Raw genomic sequence first — 23,713 nt, 5'->3', positions numbered from 1 at the left:
ATGCTGCATCTAAAACAGGGGTGTCAAACTCATGTTAGCTCAGGGGCCGCATGGAGGAAAATATATTACCAACCGTGCCACGTCGGGAAAATAACAGTATATAGACTTAGACTTGACTTTATTGATCCCTTTGGGATGGCTCCCTCTGGGAAATTTACATGTCCAGCAGCAATGAGAACAGATAATAAAATAAAAAATAATTCAATCAATCAATAAATAAGGTAATTACACCAAAGATTGAATTAATAATAATAATAAGAATAATTAAAAAATAAAATGAAAAATGAAAATTCAAGTCAATCAATAAATAAGGTTATTACACCAGAGATTGAATTTATAATAATAATAATAATAATAATAATAATAAAATAAAAAATAAAAATTCAATCAATCAATAAATAAGGTTTACACCGGAGATTGAATTAAATAAATTAAAGTACAGTAAAGTGCCATATTTGTGAGGTGAAATGCACTCACAAATTGCCATCATTTATACGCAGATTTTCGTCGACCAGCCCAAAATTACGGAGCTCAACAGTAATCATATTGTTCCGAAAAATAACACGAATGCAAATGGAACGTGGCAATACTTTTCCGGTATACGTTCCGGACGTGTTAAATCGACCTGTTTTGCATATATATTGTTCCCAGAATGCATTGCATGGCACAATTAATGATAAGGACGTTCATCCTTGTCATATCTATTTTGTCTTACCAGTAATTAAATTTGTGTCGTATTTAACACGTTTATGTCGGTGTATGATTACAAAAAAAATGATAATAATTAAACAAACAGTACTTTAAGTTGTGGCGGCACGGTAGTCGAGTGGTTAGCACGTCCGCTTCCCAGTTCTGAGGTCTCCGGTTCGAGTCCAGGCTCGGACCTTCCTGGGTGGAGTTTGCATGTTCTCCCCGTGCCCGCGTGGGTCTTCTCCGGGTACTCCGGTCTCCTCCCACATTCCAAAGACATGCATGGCAGGTTAATTGGGCGCTCCGAATTGTCCCTAGGTGTGCGTGTGAGTGTGGATGGTTGTTCGTCTCTGTGTGCCCTGCGATTGGTTGGCAACCAGTCCAGGGTGTCCCCCGCCTACTGCCCAGAGCCAGCTGAGATAGGCGCCAGCAGCCCCCGCGACCCTTGTGAGGAATATGCGGTCAAGAAAATGGATGGATGGATAGTTTAAGTTGTGTGCAAAATAATGACATCCAGGATGACGAGTCCCCGTACAAGTTGCATTGCTCATGTGAGGACTGCTTGTGAAATTACAAATCTATATGTTTTGAATGTGGCCGGCTGATTGATTAGTCTGACATTACAATTTTTATTTTTATTTTTTTTAACTTTACAAAATCATCTCACGGGCCAGATTAAACCCATTTGCAGGCATGATCCGGCCCGCGGGCGTATGTTTGACACCCCTGATCTAAAATCTGATAAACTGATTGTTTGAAAATGTACGATCTGTAGGTTCAAGCCCAACAGATACGGGATTTTGGTTGGCTTAAAAAAAAAAAGAAAAAAAAAAAGAAAGCAAAAATACATGTTGGACGAGATCTGATATGAATCAATCATCTTGTGGACGTTCACAGACTACTATCCTGCACTGCACTGCATTCCACCTGCAATTCTGCCTAAGACATACAGTACACATCGACTTTCATTGTCAGATCCTTCAGGCGATCACCCGCCCGTTTGATAAGGTGTCATTTGAAGGTCGACATCTATCAAGAAGTAGCAAGAATCGTTAGCAGCGCGACGGGAGTGGAGCACGAGAAATGCGTTGTTTTCGCACCTTTTAAGTTAAAACAATTTGCTCCATCTGTGATCTTCTGAGGCGGCTCTTTTTCAACTGCCGCATGCGCGAGCGAGACAGTTAAAGCGCCGCAAAGAAGGCGACAGAGCGCCGTGCCACACGCAAAATGTGTGACAGGAGAAGAAGCTTGTTAGGAAGATGCGAATGGAGGAGAGAAGGTGAGAATTGGTGCGAAATGTCTGGCAGGGGGAGAGAATAACACTGTTAGCATGTTGAGTGGAGGCTGGTGCAGAAATGGAGGCGCTTATTTACGCCATCTATCAGTTTGTTGCCCATGGGTCCGATCTCTTCGTCTTTGGACAATTGTATGAGTTTTGCAGCAACAGCCTGGGAGAGGCCCTTTCTGACTCGACCTCTGCCCTAAACACCATCACACACCAACATCGGTCTCCGAAAAAAGCCTTTCCAGAAGAGGGAAAGCTTGTTTTAAAATACAGTGCAGAGATTCCGATTATTAATCCACTGCCCTTGACAAGTACACTTGCCAATTAGGTTTTTTCAATGCGGATGGGTGGGGGAGCGTCCGTTTCATTTTGGAACAACAAAGATTGAGAGTCCATGGGAGAAATGGCTGCATTTTGTACAAACTACCTTTTTTTTCTACTGTGATTATAAAAAAATGGAAAAACACAAATGGGAGAGAGTAGCGGTGTGTAAAAAAATCGATTCAGCTATATATCGCGATACTACAGCCCGCAATTCTCGAATCGATTCAATAGGCGGCCGAATCGATTTTTAAACATCCATTTTTGATGGAAAAATATTCAACAAAACGTCTTACTTAGGGTTAGGCTTCATACTTTAATCATGGACGAACGTTATATTAATGGAATATTGAGCCTTAATATTTTATTTCAATGCTGTTCAAAGATGAAAAAGATTACAACCTGTTTGTTAAATACAGTGGCTCACAGTTATAAGACTGAAATTTCAGATAAATAAATAATACATTTTCATACAAATTTTATGTAAAGTAAAAAAAAATCACAACAATCGTCTTATAATTTCGTATCGGGATTAATCGTATCGAATCGAATTGTGAACTATGAATCGTGATACGAATCGAATTGTCAGGGACTAGGCAATTCACACCCCTAGGAGAGAGTCTATTCTGTCGTTTGATAGATTCAGTGCATATATAACCATGGAACACAATATCGTGTGGGTATTAACAATTTCGAAACGTTATAAAATAGCTGTCAGTGAGTGAGTTAAATTAAAGTTTTTCATGTTTGATCAAATCTACCTATCAGATGACATAACAATGCTGCATCCTCTGATTTTGAATGTGAAATCTTACTGATTGCCTTTGCCAATATAAATTATATGAATTTATATAACATAACATAGCAACACATAGATGACAAAATCTGATTGGACATTTCCATTCAACTCATACATTTAACTTAAAAAAAATGTCCTTAAAAAACAAAACAAAACAAAAAAAAACCTTAAACTTAAAACGAACTTAAAAAAAAATGTCTGCTAACTCTACTTGTAAACCAATCACCCATTTGTAGGATTGTTTACATAGGCTGGCCAAATAATCCACCGATTTAATCTGCTGATATTGGTTTAAAAAAAAAAAAAGTAGATTTTTGACAATTTTTGTTTACACATTATCACATTTCAGCACAAGACAAACACATAAGACATTAAACCACCTGCCAAAAAAGGTAAATCATTGGCCTTAGGTTAAACAACTATAGGACAAAGTATTGTGATTTTTTTTTTTTTAGTTTTTTCATTATATAATACTTAAATTAATCAGCCGATTAATTGATTATGAGAATTTTATTTCGCCAAGAATCAGCACCAGAATCGGGCTCACAAACTTGGTCAGACCCTACTAGAAAGTCAATCAACACCTGAGGTGTGAATACTTTCTAGTTCTGTGAGTTTGCAATATATCACATTATTTTCTCGCTATGCAATATGCATGGCGGCTGGCGAGGGCTCTGAGGACAGGCCGGCACAGGACACCCACTGGGATGCAAGGACAGAGGTGTAAATAAGCCAGGCGAGGAATAAAAGCAGGAAGCGATGGCGGGGGAACAAGGGAGTGGAGATGAAAAGCAGGGAGGGGAGCGAGACGAGGTCACGTTTGATGCACAGGATTATTTTTTTTTTAGATTAGCGGCGAGCAAATATTTTGCGCGATACATCAGATGACTTTTTAATTAGCAATATGAGGCGATTCATGTGCGCTTTGTAGCTTCGACGGCGGATAAACCATGAGCACAAAAGGGATTGTCTCGGGAAAAGGTTGTCTGGTGTAAAAACCGGCTGGCTACAGGTTGACTCTCCTCTGAATGACACCATCATAATAATTGCCGAAAGTGGCATTCATGTGTTGTGAGGGAAAATGTCAGCGGTTATTAATTAAACACTCGTCGGGAGCTGCACAAATGAGTTGACCTTCGGGAAACACAGGACTTTTTTTTTAATATATATATATATATTTTTTTTTTTGCAGAGAGCGATGAGGTACAGCAGGCGAACGTGGCGTCGCTGCTCCTTTTAGCTGGGTATTTTTCCAGAGGTGAGAAAACCAAACGGCGGCGGGGTTGTGGAAATGAGAAACATGAAAAGAGAAGTTTGAGCGGAAGCCAAAGTAATTGAGCGACTGAAAAGATGGGATGGAGAATGTGAGAGGAGTGAAAAATTCTGCCGGATAAGCGAGAGAAGTTAAAGCGGCGTAGAAAAACAAACGGAGAGAAGAAATGGGATGAACACAAAAATGCAGAATCGAAAGTGGAGATGATGTATTGGAATTGCCCGAAACATATTCAGCATCCAATCAGATTTGTGTGATGTTGCTCACATCTACTCGGGATTGCGATGATGTATTAACCGACGTCGCAGTCCTCACTTCATTTCTTTGGTTTTTACTCTCTGCCTTTTTGCAATTTCTAGTTTATCTGCAAAACAAGGCCATTTTTTATTCGACTGACTGTCATCCCATTTGTCACATCACACAACGCCGTTCTGTCCCCTCATCCGTCCCCCTCTCTTCATTTTGTTGCATTCACTTACGTATATTTCATCCCAGTATGACTTCTCGCTGACATTTATCTCCATATTCATCCTCCCTCAAGCGCTCTCAATTACTGCATCACTTCCACATTCCACCTTTTTGTCTCGTTTCAAATCTTTCATCATCTCCCCTTTGCTGCACCCCGAGAGGGGACCCCCCCCCGATCACCACCGCCACCACCTCCACCTAATACATTTACCCCTTTCCGCCATTCATTATAGCATGCCCTCCCCTCCCCGCTTCGCTTCTCCCACGCATCCGCTTTCATTAACAGCCCTTTGAGTGTTTGTTATCACGGAACTGGTTTTGCACTGTTTACCAAGGCCGCCATGTTGCCCGCAAGATTACCCCAAACCATCATTGACTGAAACAGTCTTACCCACCTCCAATGTCAGCACGGACCAGATTGGTCACTATACACACCCAGTGGCGTAGCAAGGGACCCCAGGGGCCACAATCAAGAAAGTATTGGGTGCCCCAGCAGGGTGAGAGGGAGGCGTCAGGGCGACATACAACCATTCATAGTAAGTGTTGTTCCGATACCGATACTGGTATGTATATATATATATATATACTGCATTAAAACAGTGGTATCGGTGAGTACTCACAAGTAACATGCCGATACCATTAATTCCAACACTAATATAGGATTTTGGATGCAGCTTCTTATGTCTCGCTCGTGCACGACATTCACTGATAGGTGACATGTTCACTGCATTCCGATCTCAGACATCCTATTGGCCCTTGAATGCTCTGAACCAATGGTAGGATAGCTTTTTCATGTTGAGAAAAAAAAAAACACCTTAGGTATCGGTATCGGCCGATACTGCAAAGCTGGGTATCGGAATCGGTATCGGGGCCCAAAAAAATCGGTATCGGAACAACACTATTCACAGTATACATATTTGTTTCATTTTAAAATTGCACATCTGCATCTTCAATAAACAATCACTATTAATTGTGCCTCATTCAAATGACTTGTTTAGTTCTAGTTTGTGTAGTTAAATTTAGCAAAAACAAAAAAACTTCTAAGTGAGCCAGAAAACAGGGAAAAACATTTACTAATATATATTAACTCATTCTATTAACTCATTCATTTTCACTGAAGCAACCCCCTTCGCTCTCGGCTGTTTTCCTAGATTTTGACTGATTTTGCAAGGCCCACAGAGTATTGTGTTCTATTGCTAAAAAAAAAACATGGACCCTACCAAAAGAAAGAGCAGTCTCCTCTTTCCTCAGGAAAAAAAAAGTAGTATATTTCTATCGATTTCTGTTTTGCAGCAATTACCATTAGAATATAGCTAAGTTTCATCATTATTCACAAATCTGCTTCGAACTGTGGGAAAATCAGCTTGCTTTAACATGGCCCTGGTTGATCTCTTATACTCTGTTTTTGTAATAACTACCATTGCTTCAACCGCTTTCTGCAGTAGAGAGGCTGCATCAAAGCCTTCTGTATGTGCTAGCATAATAAAAACATTAAAAAAAAAAGTATAAATACGTCTTTGGGAAACTTTAAACATTTAAAATACAACATATTTTTGGAAGCAAATGAGTTAATTATAGATCATCAACAGATACAATACTCTCTTGTAACATTTAGACTGCCACCATTATTGTGCTGTATAAACAAGTGTAACTGAGGCAAGTAATTATGTTGGTTCAACACATCATAGCAAATTTGCCTAAATACACATGATGTCAAAAATGTATATCAGAACCTGCTGCATACTGCCCTGTATTTTTTGCTGATTGATTGATTACTTTTGTGGAGGGTTTACAATTGTACAAAAAAAATCACAATTTACCAACTTGAGAAGTAACCACGCTATACGAAAGGCGAATGACGTTTATATCCCCAGTTAGGCCACAACCCTCGCATCTTGCAAGTACCGTTTCCATCCCCTACTGCTCAACCAACGAGTGCACCCTTTCTCCAGTTATGGAGACATAACATGACTTGTGCCAGAATCCTTCCCAATTTTCAGAGACTTTTGCTGGACTTTGAAGTGAACAACATTGCTACACACTTGTTTGTTTCTGGACTTGTTGCAGTTATGAAAAGTGAACTCCAAATAGTGCTTTGGTTTGATGTACTGTGTTTGGGTTCTCCCATACTGTGCCCTTTCCTTATAGGAAGCATAGTATGGGATTGGTTCTTTTTCTTCCCCCTTCCTTATGTTTTTCTTTTTCTTTCTAAGAAAATTAGAGAGCGGTGTGGTGACCCATCAGGCTTGATGTGCTGTCTCCCTCTGCTGGTCTTTTTTTTTGTAAATGTTTTTTGGACAGATTGTAATTGTTCAGTGAATTTTGTTGTGCTGTACTTGCAATCAAAAAGGGGTTTCATGAAACAAAACAAAGAGGTACACAAGGATATAGCTGAGAAAAGCAATAACAACCAAAAAAAAAAAAAAAAAACAAGCGAGGCAAACCGTGGTGGAAACTTCAGGGCACAAAACGGGCAGCATGACGTGAGGGAAACACAATGAATCGACCCAGACAGAGGGGAGACAAGAAACTAAATACACATCATACACTAATTGACAATTAGACACAGCTGGGCAAGACACAAGTGGCAGAGGATGCTGATTGGTTGATAGATGAGGAAGGGCAGGCAAACACATGTGGACATGACAATGCTTGACAAGACGAGGGAGGCACACAAGGACAACAAAACAAAACACAGATTATGGCTGAAACTTAAAGAAACATGAGGATAAACTAAAACAAAACCCACTCAAAACTAGAACCCTGACAAAAGCAAAAACAAAAAACAAAACAAAACCCAACCCAAACCATGACAGTACTCTTGACAAGTGCAATGACAAATTCGATTTGATTCCATTCCTCACACCTCTGTTGAATATTTTGGCCTTGGCGAAGGTCTTACTGTGCTTCGACTTGAGGTGGCCTCAACTTACATAAATGGAGTAATTAGTTTGTTATTTTTTCAACAGTCTATAAAGCGTCATGCACAATAAAATGTGTAATCCACCTGAGCAGTTTTATCTACCGGCTAAAATGTAATAAAGGCCTGACTCGCTCTTATGCCACAGGTTATAATGTATAATATTACTATGCTGCAAAACCAAGATGACCCTTCGTCCAACAGCATTAGAAACAGAGATGGTTAAAAAAAGAAAAAGAAAAATGTCAACGTGTGACTCAAATAGTGTGCAAGGAGGTGCGTTGCTGGACTGTGAGGCATATACGGCAACAAAATAGCTTCCCGGTGCATGCCTCCCTTTAAATAAAATGGAACCGCTTCCCCGGAGAGCGCCCGGCGCAGATAACGAGGCGGTCCTCCGACAGTCTTGACAGCGTTGTCTCCCCCGGCAGCTCGAGAGAAGGGCCATGTTGCGAGTGTTGCTCTCTTTAATGAAGCCTAGCTACTGTTGAGAAACTTAATAGAGCGGGCGACGCGCGCATCACTTTGCCCTCTTTAAAGGCAGCGCTGGGAAAGTTGCAACAGAGGAGTTTACACCTGTGAGCGTGTCGCTTCAGTTCATATGTTGTTCAGTGCACAGCGGCAACCGATGAAGGTGGATCAATCCTAAATTTTAATCATAAACTTCATAGATTGCCACATTTTGCATTGTACTGTTCTCCCAGTGAGACCCCCCAGTGGCAGACTCAAGTTGGAATAGCGCAGCAGCAAGATTTACACTCAGGATTTCATCTTGTCAAGGCCTTTTTGGAAGCCGGGGAGGACAAACAGAGAGCGAGCGAGAGAGCAATCAGAGTCCGTGCTAACGCTCAAATTGGTGGGTTTAAAGCTCCAGCTGTGTGCGCGTCCTTTCGAGGATGAAGGGCAACCCTAAACTGCAGCCAAAAAAAGACCTGCAACGTGTTGAGTCAAAGGCGACTTTTTTGGAAGACTTTTTCGGAGGAGCCAAATGAGTGAAATGTCTTTACAAACTGGTTGACAAAGTAAATAAATGTTGTTCTTTGCTATGGAAAATTTCACATTTTGACAGATAGTACAGGGCATGGGTGGCACGGTGGATGATTGGTTAGCATGTCCGTCTCCCAGTACTGAGGACGCAGGTTCGAATCCAGGCTTCAGCCTTCCTGGGTGGAGTTTGCATGTTCTCCCCGTGCCTGTGTGGGTCTTTTCCGGGTACTCTGGTCTCCTCCCACATTCCAAAGATGTGCATGGCAGGTTAATTGGGTGCTCCACATTGTCCCGAGGTGTGTGTGTGGGAGTGTGAACGGTTGCTCGTCTCTGTGTGCCCTGCGATTGGCTGGCGACCAGTTCAGGGTGTACCCTGACTACTGCCCGAAGCTGGCTGGGATAGGCTCCAGCACGCCCTGTGACCCTTGTAGGGAGAAGAAAGTACAGGGCATTTGGATATTAGGCAACTTATCTTAGGTCGCAGACAGCTGATTGTCTGTGATTGGCTGGCGACCAGTTCAGGGTGTGCCCCGCCTACTGCCCAAAGCCAGCTGGGATAGGCTCCAGCACCCCCGTGACCCGCGATCGTGATGAATAAGCGGTTAAGGAGATGGATGGATGGATGGATATTCACTTTGGACTAACTTAATTCAATCGTGTGTTACCGATTGAAGTGATGGCCTACAATTAAGTTTGCAATCTTAAATTGGTTCAACAGTTCTCTATTTAGAATGTACATATATTTACACTCTAAAAAGAGAATTGTTGAACCAATTTAAGATTAGGAATTCAGTTTTTAAGAGAGAATTGGTTCAACAATTCTCTTTAGATTGTAATATCAACTCTATTTATTGAGCAGTTTAAAAGTAAGCAACCACAGATGAAACAAGTGCTATATGTAATAAAAATCAAATTGCTGGTGACATGGAGACATTTGTGCAGCGCCTCCACTGTTGTTCAGCTGCCTGCAGGTCTACCAGGGGCCTGTTAGTTGTGTCACGGTGTATAAAGTAGGGGTCAGATTCCCCAGAGAAGGAAAAGAAGAATGCTCCCTTCACACTGGCATAAAGGAAGTCCCGAGTTTTTATTCCATTTACAAGCTAGTCTTGTTACACGAGAAGTTGTCCAAATAGATTTCGTATAGATCTTATTTAGTGATAAATGAGGCTCCAGAATAGTGTGACTCTGAACGCAGATGAATAATTCTCCTGCACTTGCCTGTGTGTGTGTAATCTATTTTCCATCTGCAAAGCGCCGCTGCTATATTTTGTTTTTTGTCTGACATTTGTGGCTTGCGGTCGCACACCGGGACACCAGACAGATGCGGCACCGTCACGCTTGGATAGCGGCATGTGTCAAGTGCTCATGTTGAAGCTGGAACGTTCCTGCCTCCACATACACATACTGTATATAGATGCACAATGGCACACTTTTGTTTCACGGTGGGGAGAAACAAAAGCAAGAGGAGAAGCAGCAGGTGGCCGGTTTGGATCAAGAAGTGGGGCGTGTTCATTCTGTGCGCCCGCCGTGCACATGCAGGGGAGTTTTGGGGAGAAAAAGCAGCCTGGGAGTTATTGACAGATCGGTCGGCTATAATTTTTTCCAGTACATTGTTTATAATTGCAAAAATTTCATGCATTAAAAAACCCCCCAAAAAAACAAAAAAAAACGTAAATTTCCCATTCATTACTTTTTAAAAGTGTCCTTTAAATCTTTCTATTGCACAAAATATACATTTTTTTCCGAAAGTGAATGATGCAAGTTGAGCGCAGGTCTTCGTACGATGCGCCGTCCTTCGTTTCCCTCCCGTGACCTTTTTCTCAGCAGCAGGTGCAGATTCATCACCTCGGCCATAAATTGTTTCCCGGTAAGACAGAGCAGCCTTTAATAATGTTCCTCTTGAAATTCAAATTGACCCCGACGATGAGTTGCTCTCACAGCTCTGTGGAACGTCTCCACTCCCCGGAAGGCAAGCGTTCCGTGTCGCCGTCGTTAATTCAGTGTCACCCCGAGGATGTAGCCCCTGGGGCTGCGTGACATCTTCAATTTTAGCTCCTGCCTCGGCACTCGTGCGCCGACACCGAAGAGAAAGTCACACGACTGACACTTTGTGCTATTTGTGTGCAAAAACATGCATTGTGCTTTCCAATACCCTCGGCTAATTGATAGTTAATTGAGGGGAATGCTCCCCATTCAATATTTAATTAAGAAAATTAAGTAAAATTAGTATAGTGTACCGGCAAGTCTGAATTTAGAGCTGTGTGTCTTCAGTGTAGTGCCACGTTTGCATTTAACTATTTCGGGGCAGAGTGGTTACAATGGGAGAGATGCTGCGTAATTATAAGCAGGAAGAGGCAAGTTTATAATTACCGTAACATCGTTGCTGTCAGATGCTGAAGGTTGTGTCCCAAAGCGCAGACACAAATAAGGTTTTAACAAAGACAGTTGCACAGAGGGACAGAAGGCAATAATCCGGCAAACACAAATACTACTACAGACAGTGAATTGATGTAATTGGTTGTCACTAAGTAAAGGAGTAAAGATTGACATCACACAGGTCCTGACATCACATAACATCACATAGCAAGACACGGCCTCACGGTCATGAACCCAAACCTACAGTTCATGAACTCAAACTTAACCCTGGCGTGACCCTAGACATGATAGTTGATAATTTCTTTAACCCATCTATGGCATTTCACATCCAATGTTGACATTAAGCTTGTGGACTTTATGCAAAATTAAATTGGTTGTGCATTTTGGTGATAAGTTTTACAGGAAAAACTTCAACTCGGCGGGAGAAAGATCATGGTTTTGTCTCAGAATGCATCCCTCGCAAAACGCAAGCAGACAAACAAACAAACAAATCAAGTTTCACAAAGGTTCACTGAATTGTAAAGAGCAAGATAGAAGGCTCAAATTTGGTCGGAAGAAAATGTTTAATCAAATAATCAAGTCAAGTCAATTCGATTCAGGTTGTAATGGAATAAATATATAATTCTACAGGCTAACCTAAAATTAGGCCACACATTTCTGATATTTCCGCAATGCAATACAATGCAAATGCTTCCTTTACACGGTGTAAAGCAAACGTAATATTTTTAGCTTTTGCCTGTGACTGGCATACAAACCAGGCAGATTGTTATAGTAGTCAAATGACATTTTATCCATCCATCCATCCATCCATTTTCTTGACCACTTATTCCTCACAAGGGTCGCGGGGGCTGCTGGCGCCTATCTCAGCTGGCTCTGGGCAGTAGGCGGGGGACACCCTGGACTGGTTGCCAACCAATCGCAGGGCACACAGAGACGAACAACCATTCACACTCACGCGCACACCTAGGGACAATTCGGAGCGCCCAATTAACCTGCCATGCATGTCTTTGGAATGTGGGAGGAGACCGGAGTACCCGGAGAAGACCCACGCGGGCACGGGGAGAACATGCAAACTCCACCCAGGAAGGTCCGAGCCTGGACTCGAACCGGAGACCTCAGAACTGGGAAGCGGACGTGCTAACCACTCGACTACCGTGCCGCCTGACATTTTATCACATTTTGAAATCCAAATAATCCTTAAAAATAGTAAATTTTTCTATTATTGTTTTGTGGTAACATCTAGGGCTGTTTTTTTTTTTGGTTTGTTTTTATTTTACTTTCATTTTTGTTTTGTTTGTAGCCCTATATTATCATTATTTTTATATTGGTAATTTCTCACAATGTCAAGTGTTACCTGCAAGTTTTTGTGAGTTTCCATTTTTGTGTATTTAAAAAAAATGCCAAAACAAAGAGTAATAAATAAATAACTAATCCTTACAAATAATATTACAACGATCCAGCGTCCAATGCTTTTCAATGAGCGGAAAATGTCATTTGATCGAGTAAGACCGCCATTTTGACTTGTAACATAAACTGGGATTGGTCAATAATTACCACCTGGCCAGCAGTTCTATCAACAAAATAAATCAGATGTGAATTGTCCTGAATGTTAAATTAATGTACAGAGAGTAAACGGTAAGTATAATACAATTTTCATCGTTTCAAAAAATAGATAATTGCTGTCAACCTAAAACGCTGTTGAGCAAACTTACTGTACAAAGTTTTGAGAAGACCAATTTTGCAAAATTAGCAGTGGCTAACTACCCACACAGGCTAGTTGCACACCACACTAGTGCCAGGAATACATTCATAGAAATAATTTAAATATGACTAGTTTTAAAGAAATCATATGCAAACATTGTTGTGAACCAAGAAGTTACTTAGTAAATTGAGGACTGCTAAGATAGCAGTGCTATTAACCAAAAGCATAGTGAGCATTAGTGGTCATTTCTTGGGTCAAAAAGCATGGGATACAATATTAATGGATGTTCTAAAATGCTAATAATGGTATTAACATATCTCAGTACATGCTCAAAGCTGCATGCCTTCAGGGCACAGTCAGCTCAATCAGAATACAGACAAAGTTAAATAGAAGTGATTTTGGTGCCTTGAACATGGAGATGATTTGAAAATGAAAGTGTAATCCGACACAAATTAAAGGAGGCATGCATAGATTAAACATCCATTTTAAAACAGACTGTTTTTTTGCCTGTATTCCTTCTCTGTCCTCCTCGATGTTTTCATTCTCGTCACTGTCACTTGCTGCTTGCGTCCCCGTTCTGAACTTTGATTGCTTTCCCTCCATTTGAGTCTTCACAATAATTGGACCTCCCTCATTCCATCCTGTACATCTGTCCTTCTCATAGTGTGCTACTCCTTTCTTTCCCCCCTCTTTTTGTTTGTGTGCGTCATCCATCGACTTTCCCTCACATCGTTCCCTTTACTCTCTTTTATTGCCTTGGTTCTTTTCGTCTCCTATTAAAAGTTTCCCTCTTGTTGTTGTCTTCTGTTGTTTCTCTTTCCTCTCACCATGCCCCCGTGCTGTTGTCGAGCTTGCTTCCTTTTTTACCCAATCTCTCTCTCTCTCTCTCTCTCTCTCTCTCTCTCTCTCTCTCTCTCTCTCTCTCTCTCTCTCTCTATCTATCTATCTATCTATCTATCTATCTATCTATCCCTCATCTTGCTTATATGCCTGTTGACGTAAAAAAATAAAATAAAAAAATCCCACGCAGTGATTGCACTCAGCGCGTCTTCTGATGTGGGGTGCAATCGCGGGGCACAAGCAAGCGCAATAAAAGGGAATGCCAATGTTGTTTAGCGGTGAATAAAAGCGGCAACGGGAGTGAGAAAGTGGAAAGTCGATGCCTGCGTTCCGAGCTCGGAATCAATGTTATATAGTCGCATTATTTAATTTGACCACTCTTTGGATGAAAAACCTGCAGCTGTAAACAGCAATATGGGTTGGATAGTTTAAAGAGGTTTTGAAATACAGTAAGGATGTGGTAGTAAAGTATAGAGCAATAGCAATGATTTATGTATGCTATTGATCAGTATTGGCCAGTTTATTGGCTTGATTTAGTTGGAAATTTACCGCAGCAACACTTTTAAAACAGCTAGCTATTCTTTTAAAAGTTTGTACTAGTGTCATGATCTGAAGGTTGGATCACAAAGCGCAGACACAAATAAGATTTTAACTATTTATTCACATCAAGAAGAGTGGAATAAATTTGACTGGACGAGAAACAAAGAGTTGCACAGAGGGACAGAAAGCAATAATCCGGCAAACACACACACTTCTCAGACTGCTACCAATGAATTGATCTGATTGGTTGTGACTAAGTAAATGATTGATTGACATCACAAAGCTCATGACATCACATAGCATAACCAGTTGAAACCAGATGATGGTTGCTTGATGGTTACATCAGTAAAAAACAGACACTTGGCCTCACGGTCTTGAACCCAAACTTAACAGGTCATGAACTCAAACTTAACCCTGGCGTGACCCCAGACATGACAACTAGTTTATATTAGTGACACTTGATTAGTAAGAATGTCCCAATCCCTTCTTTTTTTTTTTTTTTTTTTCATCAATCACTTTACACATGATGCAGTAAATAGATCGTCGATCGTCTCAAATTAGTTGAATGGAGATTCATCTGCTGTATTTAATTAAATTCATTCCAAAAGTGGATGTCAAATCCCAGCTAGGACTTGCCTAGCGAGAGCCCCCGCAGTCTGTGGCGGTCCCCTCTTCCCAATTAGACCCTGAACCCGACTTGGCCTTTCTAATGCCGGAGTCATGTTCCCAGCAATTAAAAACAACAGCAGTTGATCCTTCCTCAATTTTTTCTCGTGCCAATTAAAACAAGTTACAAAGATGGACGCTTGACTGGCTTCCTGCTATTGATCAAGGTTTCTTTTACAATCTTTTTTTTTTTCCCTCACCAATTTAGTGTTGTTTATATTCTGTAGTATATTATAAACATTTCTATTAAAGTTGTTTACATGGCCAGTTTTTTTTCATGTCACTGGGTACGTTTTATTTTAGTCGAATAGTGCCAGTGTTTTGCGTGCTGTAGTGAGGATCATGACCTGCTTTTAGTAGTGACTTTGCTTCCATTTCACTGCGAAATGTCTTTTTTTGTGTGTGTTTGTGTGTGTGCAATTTTGTTAAGCTTTGGCAGTGTTTAAGTGACCCTTTCAAGCTATTTCTTGAGAAGCTTGTGATTTCCTACTAAAAGTAACACAAACACTATAAAACGGACATTTTTCAAATCAACTCTATTATAATGTAGTTCCCATGTTGGTGAAATAAAAAGTAAGTAAAAATAAGATGCACCACCATTACCCAACTGACATTCTCAAAAATAAGAATCTGAATGTCACAAGTTTGAATTTGCTGTCATCTACAGTATTGTCTTTGTGTGAATGTAAACAAATAAATAATGAATACAAATCATAACGATGATCCACCCGGCCCTTTCGCATGACACCGTGTGTATTTCATGTAAAGCGAGCACATTCATGTGTGCAATTTACTCGGGTAAATTAGCTCCACACCGAGGTGATCAATCAGGCTCAGGCTCGCTGATTGGGCATGACAGATCCATTATTGCAAGATGCACACACGCAGACAGATAAAAGCTGTGTTCGCTTCATAATGTCACATGCTTCCTCCTGGCGAGAAATATTCTCCAAAGTTCTTTTTAAAAGAGCAAATTTGGACCTCAAATTTCCTCGATTTCACCGGGACTGGCAAAGAGACATTTCAAAAGGTCGCTTTAGTCGGAAGGGTCGGTGGATGATGGGAAGTAGACAGAGTGCATTTTGCTGACATTTCTCACTGTGCTCCAACACCACCAGAGCCACTTTGACGACTCCTTAACTTTTTGATGGCTATGTTATGCTGAATTGGACTCAAAGAAATCAGGCTTGTGTGACCGCGCCGTGCAAACGCTGACCTTTTGTCCAGCAATGAGTATTTTTATGACAATGACAACATTATTTAAGATATATAAATGCAAAGAAGTGTCTCCGGCGCGAATTGAAACCCCCGTTTCAAAAAGCAGTGCAGCACAGACATCCTTTTTCTTCTTCTATCACACACGCTCTTCTCTACACACACACATTCATTAGCGCAAATGGAATTATGGAAGGATTGGAAGTATAATCTTCTTCCCCGGCAGTGTGGGTGAACCAAGCCATTAATTTCCTTGCCGCTAACTCCCAACTCTGCTCACTTTGGAGGCGAAAGACAGCCACAGTCACGTCTATCTCGCGCCAATTTGCCGACTCAGCATTGTTGACCCATCCATCCATCCATCCATCCATCCATCCATCCATCCATCCATCCATCCATCCATCCATCCCATCAGTCTGTCCACCCATTCCATCCATCCATCCATCCATCCATCCATCCATCCATCCATCCATCCATCCATCCATCCATCCATCCCATCAGTCTGTCCACCCATTCCATCCATCCATCCATCCATCCATCCATCCATCCATCCTCATCTCCACATGCCAAAGACATGCATGTTTACCCCGCCTACTGCCCGAAACCAGCTGGGGTAGGCTGCAGCAACCCCCCCGCGACCCTAGTGAGGCAAAGCAGTTAAGAAAATGGATAGATTGATGGGTGCATGCATTGTTTGCATTTCTGACACATTTCTAACTTTATGAATCTTCTTACTCTTCACTGAGAAATGAAGCACAGCCTATTTGCATACTTCTCTCCATTCTGTGCGCTTCTGTAAAATCGAAAATAACAAAAGATCAAAGTGGAGAGTTTGCACAGGTCACTGGTTCGCATTTCCGCCGCTCTTGTAAACAGATAAATATCGCATTTCCTCGCCGCTGCGCCTTTATTTCCTCTTTGAAATGGATATGTGTCTATTTGCACAAAGTGTGAGAGGACAAACGAAACAGATGAGATGCTCATTAACATACACGAACGCACAAGCATTGTTTCACCAATTGTTTGGTGTTTTAGGTTATTTGCCATCTGGGCCCTGATGAATTATGCATCCGTAATATCACTAGTACACAGATATCATTTGTGTTGTTTGCAGCAGGTGTAACACAGCCCAGAAACAGGACGTGTTGTGTACATGTCCCGAATAAAAGTTGCCGCCCCTGCCACCAAAGAGGAAGGTGTCACACGAAGTAGGCTATCGGCGACCTTTAAAAAATGCCAACGTGCAGATGCAAAGTGGCAGGCAGGCGCCTCACATATGACACTAAAAGAAAAGAAAGACGTTGAGTAATGGGCATTTTGAAATGTTACAGACACACATACCGCGTCTTTCCTTAATTGCTTAATGTCATCCTGATCCCAGTTGGGCTGTGCTCAGCACTTGTCAACCTTCTGAAGTGTGCGTGACAGACAGCTGACACTGAAATGTATGTTTGACTTAGACTGCCACTGAACTCTTACTTTGCAATGAATGCTAATGAAATTGCTATTTTGTGTACGTGTGTGTGTGTGTGTGTGCTACATTTTGGGGGCCCATACTCACGGGTTTTCACCGGTTTAACTACCATTGAGGACTGTGAGTGGGGACTGACTTTGATGGGACGGTTTTGGTTGACCCCACAAGTTCAGACTTCTTTTTTGAGGGTCAAGACTTTGTTTTAGAGTTTAACTCATTCACTGCCTTTGACAAGTATACTTGTCAATTGTATTTTTTAGAGCGGTGCTAAATGGGGGCGAATCTGAGCATGCTCCACTGTAAATATCAAACTTGGAAACAACTTTACTGATGCCGAACCACCGGTAGATGACATCATTGCCCCATTTTATAGGAAATAAACACAGTTTCAGAGTCCATGGGAGAAATGGCTGTATTTTGGCAAACCTACATTTTTCTCCTGTCAATTATAAAAGAACGGGACGGGACAAAAAGTAGGGAGTCTATTCTGTTATTTGGTAGATTCGGTTTATATATAATTATTGAATGTAATATCACGAGAGTATTGGAAATGTAAAAATTTTCTATAATGACTGGCAGTGAATGAGTTAGTTTGGGCTAGGAAATGCATTATATCAATGACATGTCCCCACTAAGATACAAAGACAAACGTGTGTGTCTGTGTGCGTGCATGAGAGAGTGTGTATGTGTTTATTGGCCAGTACACCTCTTGATGTCCCCTTCCATCAGAGGTAAAATCAATCTGCCTGTCAGCTGTGTATAACGCTTTTAACAGCCTTTAACACTATCTATCACATATACCTGCATTTGTTTGTGAGAGAGAGAGATTCAGTCCTCTCTTTTCAAGTTGTCGTCTTGTGCAACCCATTTCTCATGCCAATTTTGGTTTGTTTCCACACTTCCATCCTTACTTCCAGTGATAGGAAGAGAAATTGAGTTGTATCGTCTTCCCACCCGCCTCCAAATAATCTTGGGGATCGCCCCCTACCTTATAAAGCCAGCGTGAGGCCGGCCTCCCCGCCAGGATTGCCTCCCAAAATTGCAATGTTTTTTTTTTTTTTTCTGACCTCATTTCTCCCGCTCTCTCTGTGCCGTCTCTCCAGATCCCTCAGATCAGCTACGCCTCCACGGCCCCCGAGCTGAGCGACAACACCCGCTACGACTTCTTCTCCCGCGTGGTGCCGCCGGACTCGTACCAGGCTCAGGCCATGATGGACATCGTGACGGCCATGGAGTGGAACTACGTGTCCACGCTGGCCTCCGAGGGCAACTACGGCGAGAGCGGAGTGGAGGCGTTTGTCCAGATCTCACGAGAAACTGGTAAGTAACGGCGATTTTCTGTTGGCTGATGTTTGCGTGACAGCGTTTGGTTGTAGTCATGAAATGCTGGTTAATAGTAGATCTACTCATCAAACATTTGGTGTCCCAGCCTGGAAACCAGATTGATCAGCGGAGAATTCTGGTCACTGTCAATAGCCGGAAAAAGCAGGACGTATGTGTGGAAAAGTTGGACATGCATATGAAATATATATTTATACGTAATTCCATGAGTAAACATTAGCGGCAAGCAACAGTAGTGAATGACTTGAATAAAAACTTGATGATTCATAAGTGGGCTCTGTTTTGATGTACGACATCTTCTTTGGGAAGAAAGGCGAGCATGCCTTCTTTTGAAACTCACGCTTCTAAGGCCGTCAGTTGCTGGTGTTAATGACTCGATGGGTTACTGATTATTTAAACAGAGTTTAATGCTAAATGAAACAAACTATCATCTTTCCCGCGCAACATTTTGAATGCTATGATGACGAGTATCGTTGCTCACGAAGAACATGACATTTGACTGGACGGTTCGTTTTGAGTTGGGCCGAGTTACCAGACCAGCATTCTTTTGTTCAAGAAAGTGTGTGTGGCTTGACATGCTATTTGTATTCCGCCTGGTACATCAAAATAATTAAGCATTTGAAAGGTTGTCACAAAAAAAACAACAACAAAAAACAATGCTACACTGCTTTAAGGATCACATGAGATGCGTTCTTGATGATAACTGATTTAAGTTTGAAGTCCCTGTAAATTGAAAGTAATTGTTAACAAAGTAGACGCGCTCTGTGCATTTCCGTCTTTCTCATGCATGCACTCACAGCTGACAATGTGGCGCTCTAATGCGGCCACAACTCCTGCCAGAGTCCAAAGTGTGTCACGCGTCACCGTTTTAGCAACTCCCATCAAATGAAGACAACTGAAAGTCCACAATAAATCTCCACAATTAAGTACTACATTTGTCAATCTTTGCACGTTTTCAGCATTTATCAAACATGCATAATGTAATCAGAAACAAATCTCTGAATTGACTTTCCAAAGTCTTTAAAGACTTAGCAAAAGCTTGTTTTGAGAACTGTGGCAGCACTTCCAAAAATGTGCATGAAGCTGATGTGGAATGTGTATTTATGTGTATGCAATGCATCTCAAAGGTGAGTAAAGATGAACATGTCGTTGTATTCTTCCATGAGCTGTAATGTCTCTTTTCATCCGGAAGCCTCACAACCTGAAATAGACGTGCATGTAAACAAATGCAATCTAGGCCATTTCCATCAGTTATCCAAGTGCTTTCCCCCCCCCCCCCCCCCCCCCATGTCTGTGTGTTCAGCTGTATCATATTTGATCACGCATCTATTTAAAAGCAGCTTAGCAGTGAATGGATACAATGAAGTGTGCAGTGTTAAGAGTCAATTCACAATCCTGCATTAAGCGAATGAGTGGCAAGGGAGGGAGAGGGAGCAAATTGCATGAGAGTAAACGAGAGCGACACCTTTTAAAGGAGAAGAGCGGAATCGCCAGTTTGTTTTTTTCTCAAGTGCGACGTCCCTGTGGAGTGTCACGCCGACTCGCATCAGCTTGTGAAATGCGCCAAGTGATATTGACGGATCAGAAATGGGCCCCGGCTTCCTTGTCTTATTGGAAAACATCACTTTCGGCAAATATTAGCTGACTGACGGGCCAAAAGACGGGAATGCTCTCTCGCCCCTCTCACTCGTTGGCTCTCTCGATCTTCGCTCATTGTTTGTGTACGACAGCTGTGTGTGCAGGTCTGCGAGAGTCCATTTCCGACTCCTCTCTGTGTGCATGTTTGGAGCCGGCTCGCCTCGGGGCTGCGAGCTGCGGCAGTCAGCACATCGATGTTTACCGCGGTGTCACATCAGTGGGGGTGCGTGTGTGTGTGTGTGTGTGTGTGTGTGTGTGTGTGGGTGTGTGTGTGCGTGTGTTGGAGAAGTCAGCAGATAGTGTGCTCTTCTGCCCTCAGAGAGAGAGAGAGAAAGAGAGAGAGAGAGAGCTGTGACAGCAGTCAGTCACTTGTTTACACTCCGCACGTGAACACAACTGAGAAAATGATGTCTTAAGTGGCTTTTGCTAATATACAGTAAGTCTGTTTCATGAATAACTTGGTTGGAAATTGAACAGATATATCTTAAGAACAAAGAGATTTCATGATTTATGATTCTCCCCATAATGAACCGATTTGCAGCGTGTATTCAGTTTCAGAAGCGCAATTACTGAATCATGTTTCAATCTGAATCAAATCCAGGTTGAACATTTGGCAGGCCTAAATCATTTTGTGTCCCTCTTAGGGTGTGTTCAGACCAGAAAAGTCCTTTAGTCCACTTGTTTGGTCCGGACCAAAAGCAGACTTTATTTTTTTTTTTAGATTGGTGCGGTTCATATTCACACTGTTCTTTTTGCAAGTGGACTATATTGCGGAATCACGTCGACCCATGTGACGATCCGTGCTCCCATTAGACAAAAATGAGGAGGGCTGTACACGTACGAAACCCGGAAATAGCGGAAAACGTGAAATTCCGACGTGCTGCATTACTCCGTTGCATATTTGTTGCGTTATTAGATGCAAGATATATGTGATTGTCAAGGGCAGCTCATTCAACAGAGGTTCTGCCACTCTGTTTCTAATTTTGGAATGCGTCGTCGATTGTTTGTAGTCAACGGAGGAGCAGTTGCGCTCCCACCACAACATGCTGACAGCAGCGTGGCTAAAAGTAATACGCATGATTTATGAATGAATTTAGCACAATATTCACTACCGGGCAAAATTTCCCCCCACAATACTTGACTACGATGGCTTGTTAAGCCCAAAAAGGCGCATATGTCCAGCAATTGGAGCGGATCAGCCGTGGTTTGTATTCAGACTGCAAAGCGAACCGTGCCAGGTGGGTTTGGAAGCAGACCGAGACCACCTCGAAAGGTGGGTCTCGGTCCGTTTGTTTAGTCCGCACCAGCGTGGGAAACGAACTCTGGTCCGTTTAAAGCGGACCAAATAGTGCAGGTCTCAATACACCCTTTCATGGTGTGGGTAAGCTAACTTTTGGTGAGAGGTTAGGGTTCATCCTGAACTGGTTGCCACTAGGGAGTCACTGGACTCATATGGACAAAAAACAATAGACATAATTTTGAGTCTTCAGTCAACCTACGAAAGATGTTCTTGGAATGCGGGGCAAAACTGGAGTAAACCTATGCAAGCAAAAGAAGACCACGCAAGTTGTGCAACCTCCACACTGGAAGTCCGGACCCGAGATTCAAACCCTAAACCAACAGAACTGTGAGGCAGACATGTTAACCACTTGGTCACAGTGCTGCCCAGAACCTTAAATTGAACAAAAAGGTCCAAAACATTGATGGCCTTGGTCCTCTGTGCGAAAATGGTCAAGAACGAGATCCTTCCAAGAGTTCAAGTTTCTTGGGTCTTGTGATGAATGAGGGAAAGATAGAGCGGGAGATCGACAGGTGGATTGGTTCAGCGTCTGCAGTGATGTGGACTCCACATTGGTCTGCCATGTAGAGGAAGGAATTGAGCCAAATGGCAAAGCACTGAATGTTCGATCTACATTGTCACCCGTACTTATGGCCAAGAGATGTATGTCATGACTGAAAGAAAAAGATACAAGCCACTGAAATGAGTTTGACGACGGTAGAAATAGGGTGAGAAGCTCTGTCATCCGGGAGCTCACAACAAGAGGAGCCAGATGAGGTGGTTCAGGCACTGGTTAGGATTCCTCGTGGAGGTTGTCAGGTGTTCGCACCGAGAGGAGGGTCTTGAGAACAATGGTGCAATTGTCCCAGTTGGTCTTGCAACATCTTGGGATGCCCCTAGAAGAGCTGCATGAAGTGGTTGGGGAGAGGGAAGTCTGAACTTTCCTGTTTAGGGTGCTTCCCCTGCAACCCAAAAAAAGGATGATGAAGCGTTTTGCTCTTTTAGGATCACATTACTACACTGGAAAAAATGGAGATTGAAATTTACTTGAAAAAATTCTAGTAAGAAATTGTAGTTAAACTCCTTGTCCAACTTAGAATTTATAGAGTGCATCAAACTTTACAAGGCTTTTTCAAGTAAATATCACTCCCCATTTTTTCAGCACATGTTACCTGGGATATAAAAACGGTTGAATCTGGACCTACTTTTGATAATAAGCAATCCCAAACTGTTGTTTACGTCGAACATAATACTTTTGACGCAAGTAACCCTGAAATTCTGTTCGTCTTGTTAGCGTAGCCTCTTAAAATGGAAAGCATAATATTGATGCATGGCACCCCTTGACTGTGAAAACAAACCAACAACATCACACTAACACGTGCATGTTCAGAGAAAAAGGGGAGACGTCTTTTTTTTATATGCACGCAGAACCGCAGGGAATTTCTTGGTGATTATTTTGTGATTGCAAGCGCGATGATTGCAGCCCTGTGAGGCTCTCAGCATGCTAATGGCAAGCACCCATTTTAATTGGTGCACCATTGTTTACTCTCCTCCGTGAGCGTGTTTGCATGCTAATGTCGTAAGCATGCCGCCAACGAACGGGAGCTAAAGTGGCCGCGGCAGCGTCTTGCTGCGGTTTGCGGTCGTCATGACGATCCGCACGATGCTGCGGCAGAGCGGCATTTCAAGCGGGATATGTCCTACTTTTTGTGTGTTGCCGCCATGCTCGGCTCCCTGGAGGAGCTGCCGAGAAAAAGTTTGGCGCAGCTAATTTTTCAGTCCACATGACAGTCAGCAAAATTTTTGTGTTTAAAAATGACTGCTGTAGGCGCAAACTAAAAATAGCTTTTACTTGATGTTGGAGCATCCTGGATTCTCATGTTGGAGCAGATGTTTGCC

The 23,713-nt window shown here is 42.2% G+C and overlaps 1 protein-coding gene across 2 annotated transcripts in view; it reads left to right on the top strand.

The window, feature by feature from the left end:
- Positions 1 to 23,713, top strand: part of grm8a (glutamate receptor, metabotropic 8a) — a 202,315-nt gene that overhangs the window by 73,646 nt on the left and 104,956 nt on the right. For both annotated transcript variants that reach the window (XM_077499682.1, XM_077499683.1), the window contains exon 3: positions 18,660 to 18,876. In XM_077499682.1, coding sequence (XP_077355808.1) covers positions 18,660 to 18,876 — 217 coding nt within the window. The remainder of the gene's footprint in view (positions 1 to 18,659; positions 18,877 to 23,713) is intronic.

This window comes from Festucalex cinctus, chromosome 16, assembly GCF_051991245.1.
Source record: "Festucalex cinctus isolate MCC-2025b chromosome 16, RoL_Fcin_1.0, whole genome shotgun sequence".
Classification (NCBI taxonomy): domain Eukaryota; kingdom Metazoa; phylum Chordata; class Actinopteri; order Syngnathiformes; family Syngnathidae; genus Festucalex; species Festucalex cinctus.
Note: the sequence above shows the minus strand (reverse complement) of the source record. Positions and strands in the feature narration are given on the sequence as shown.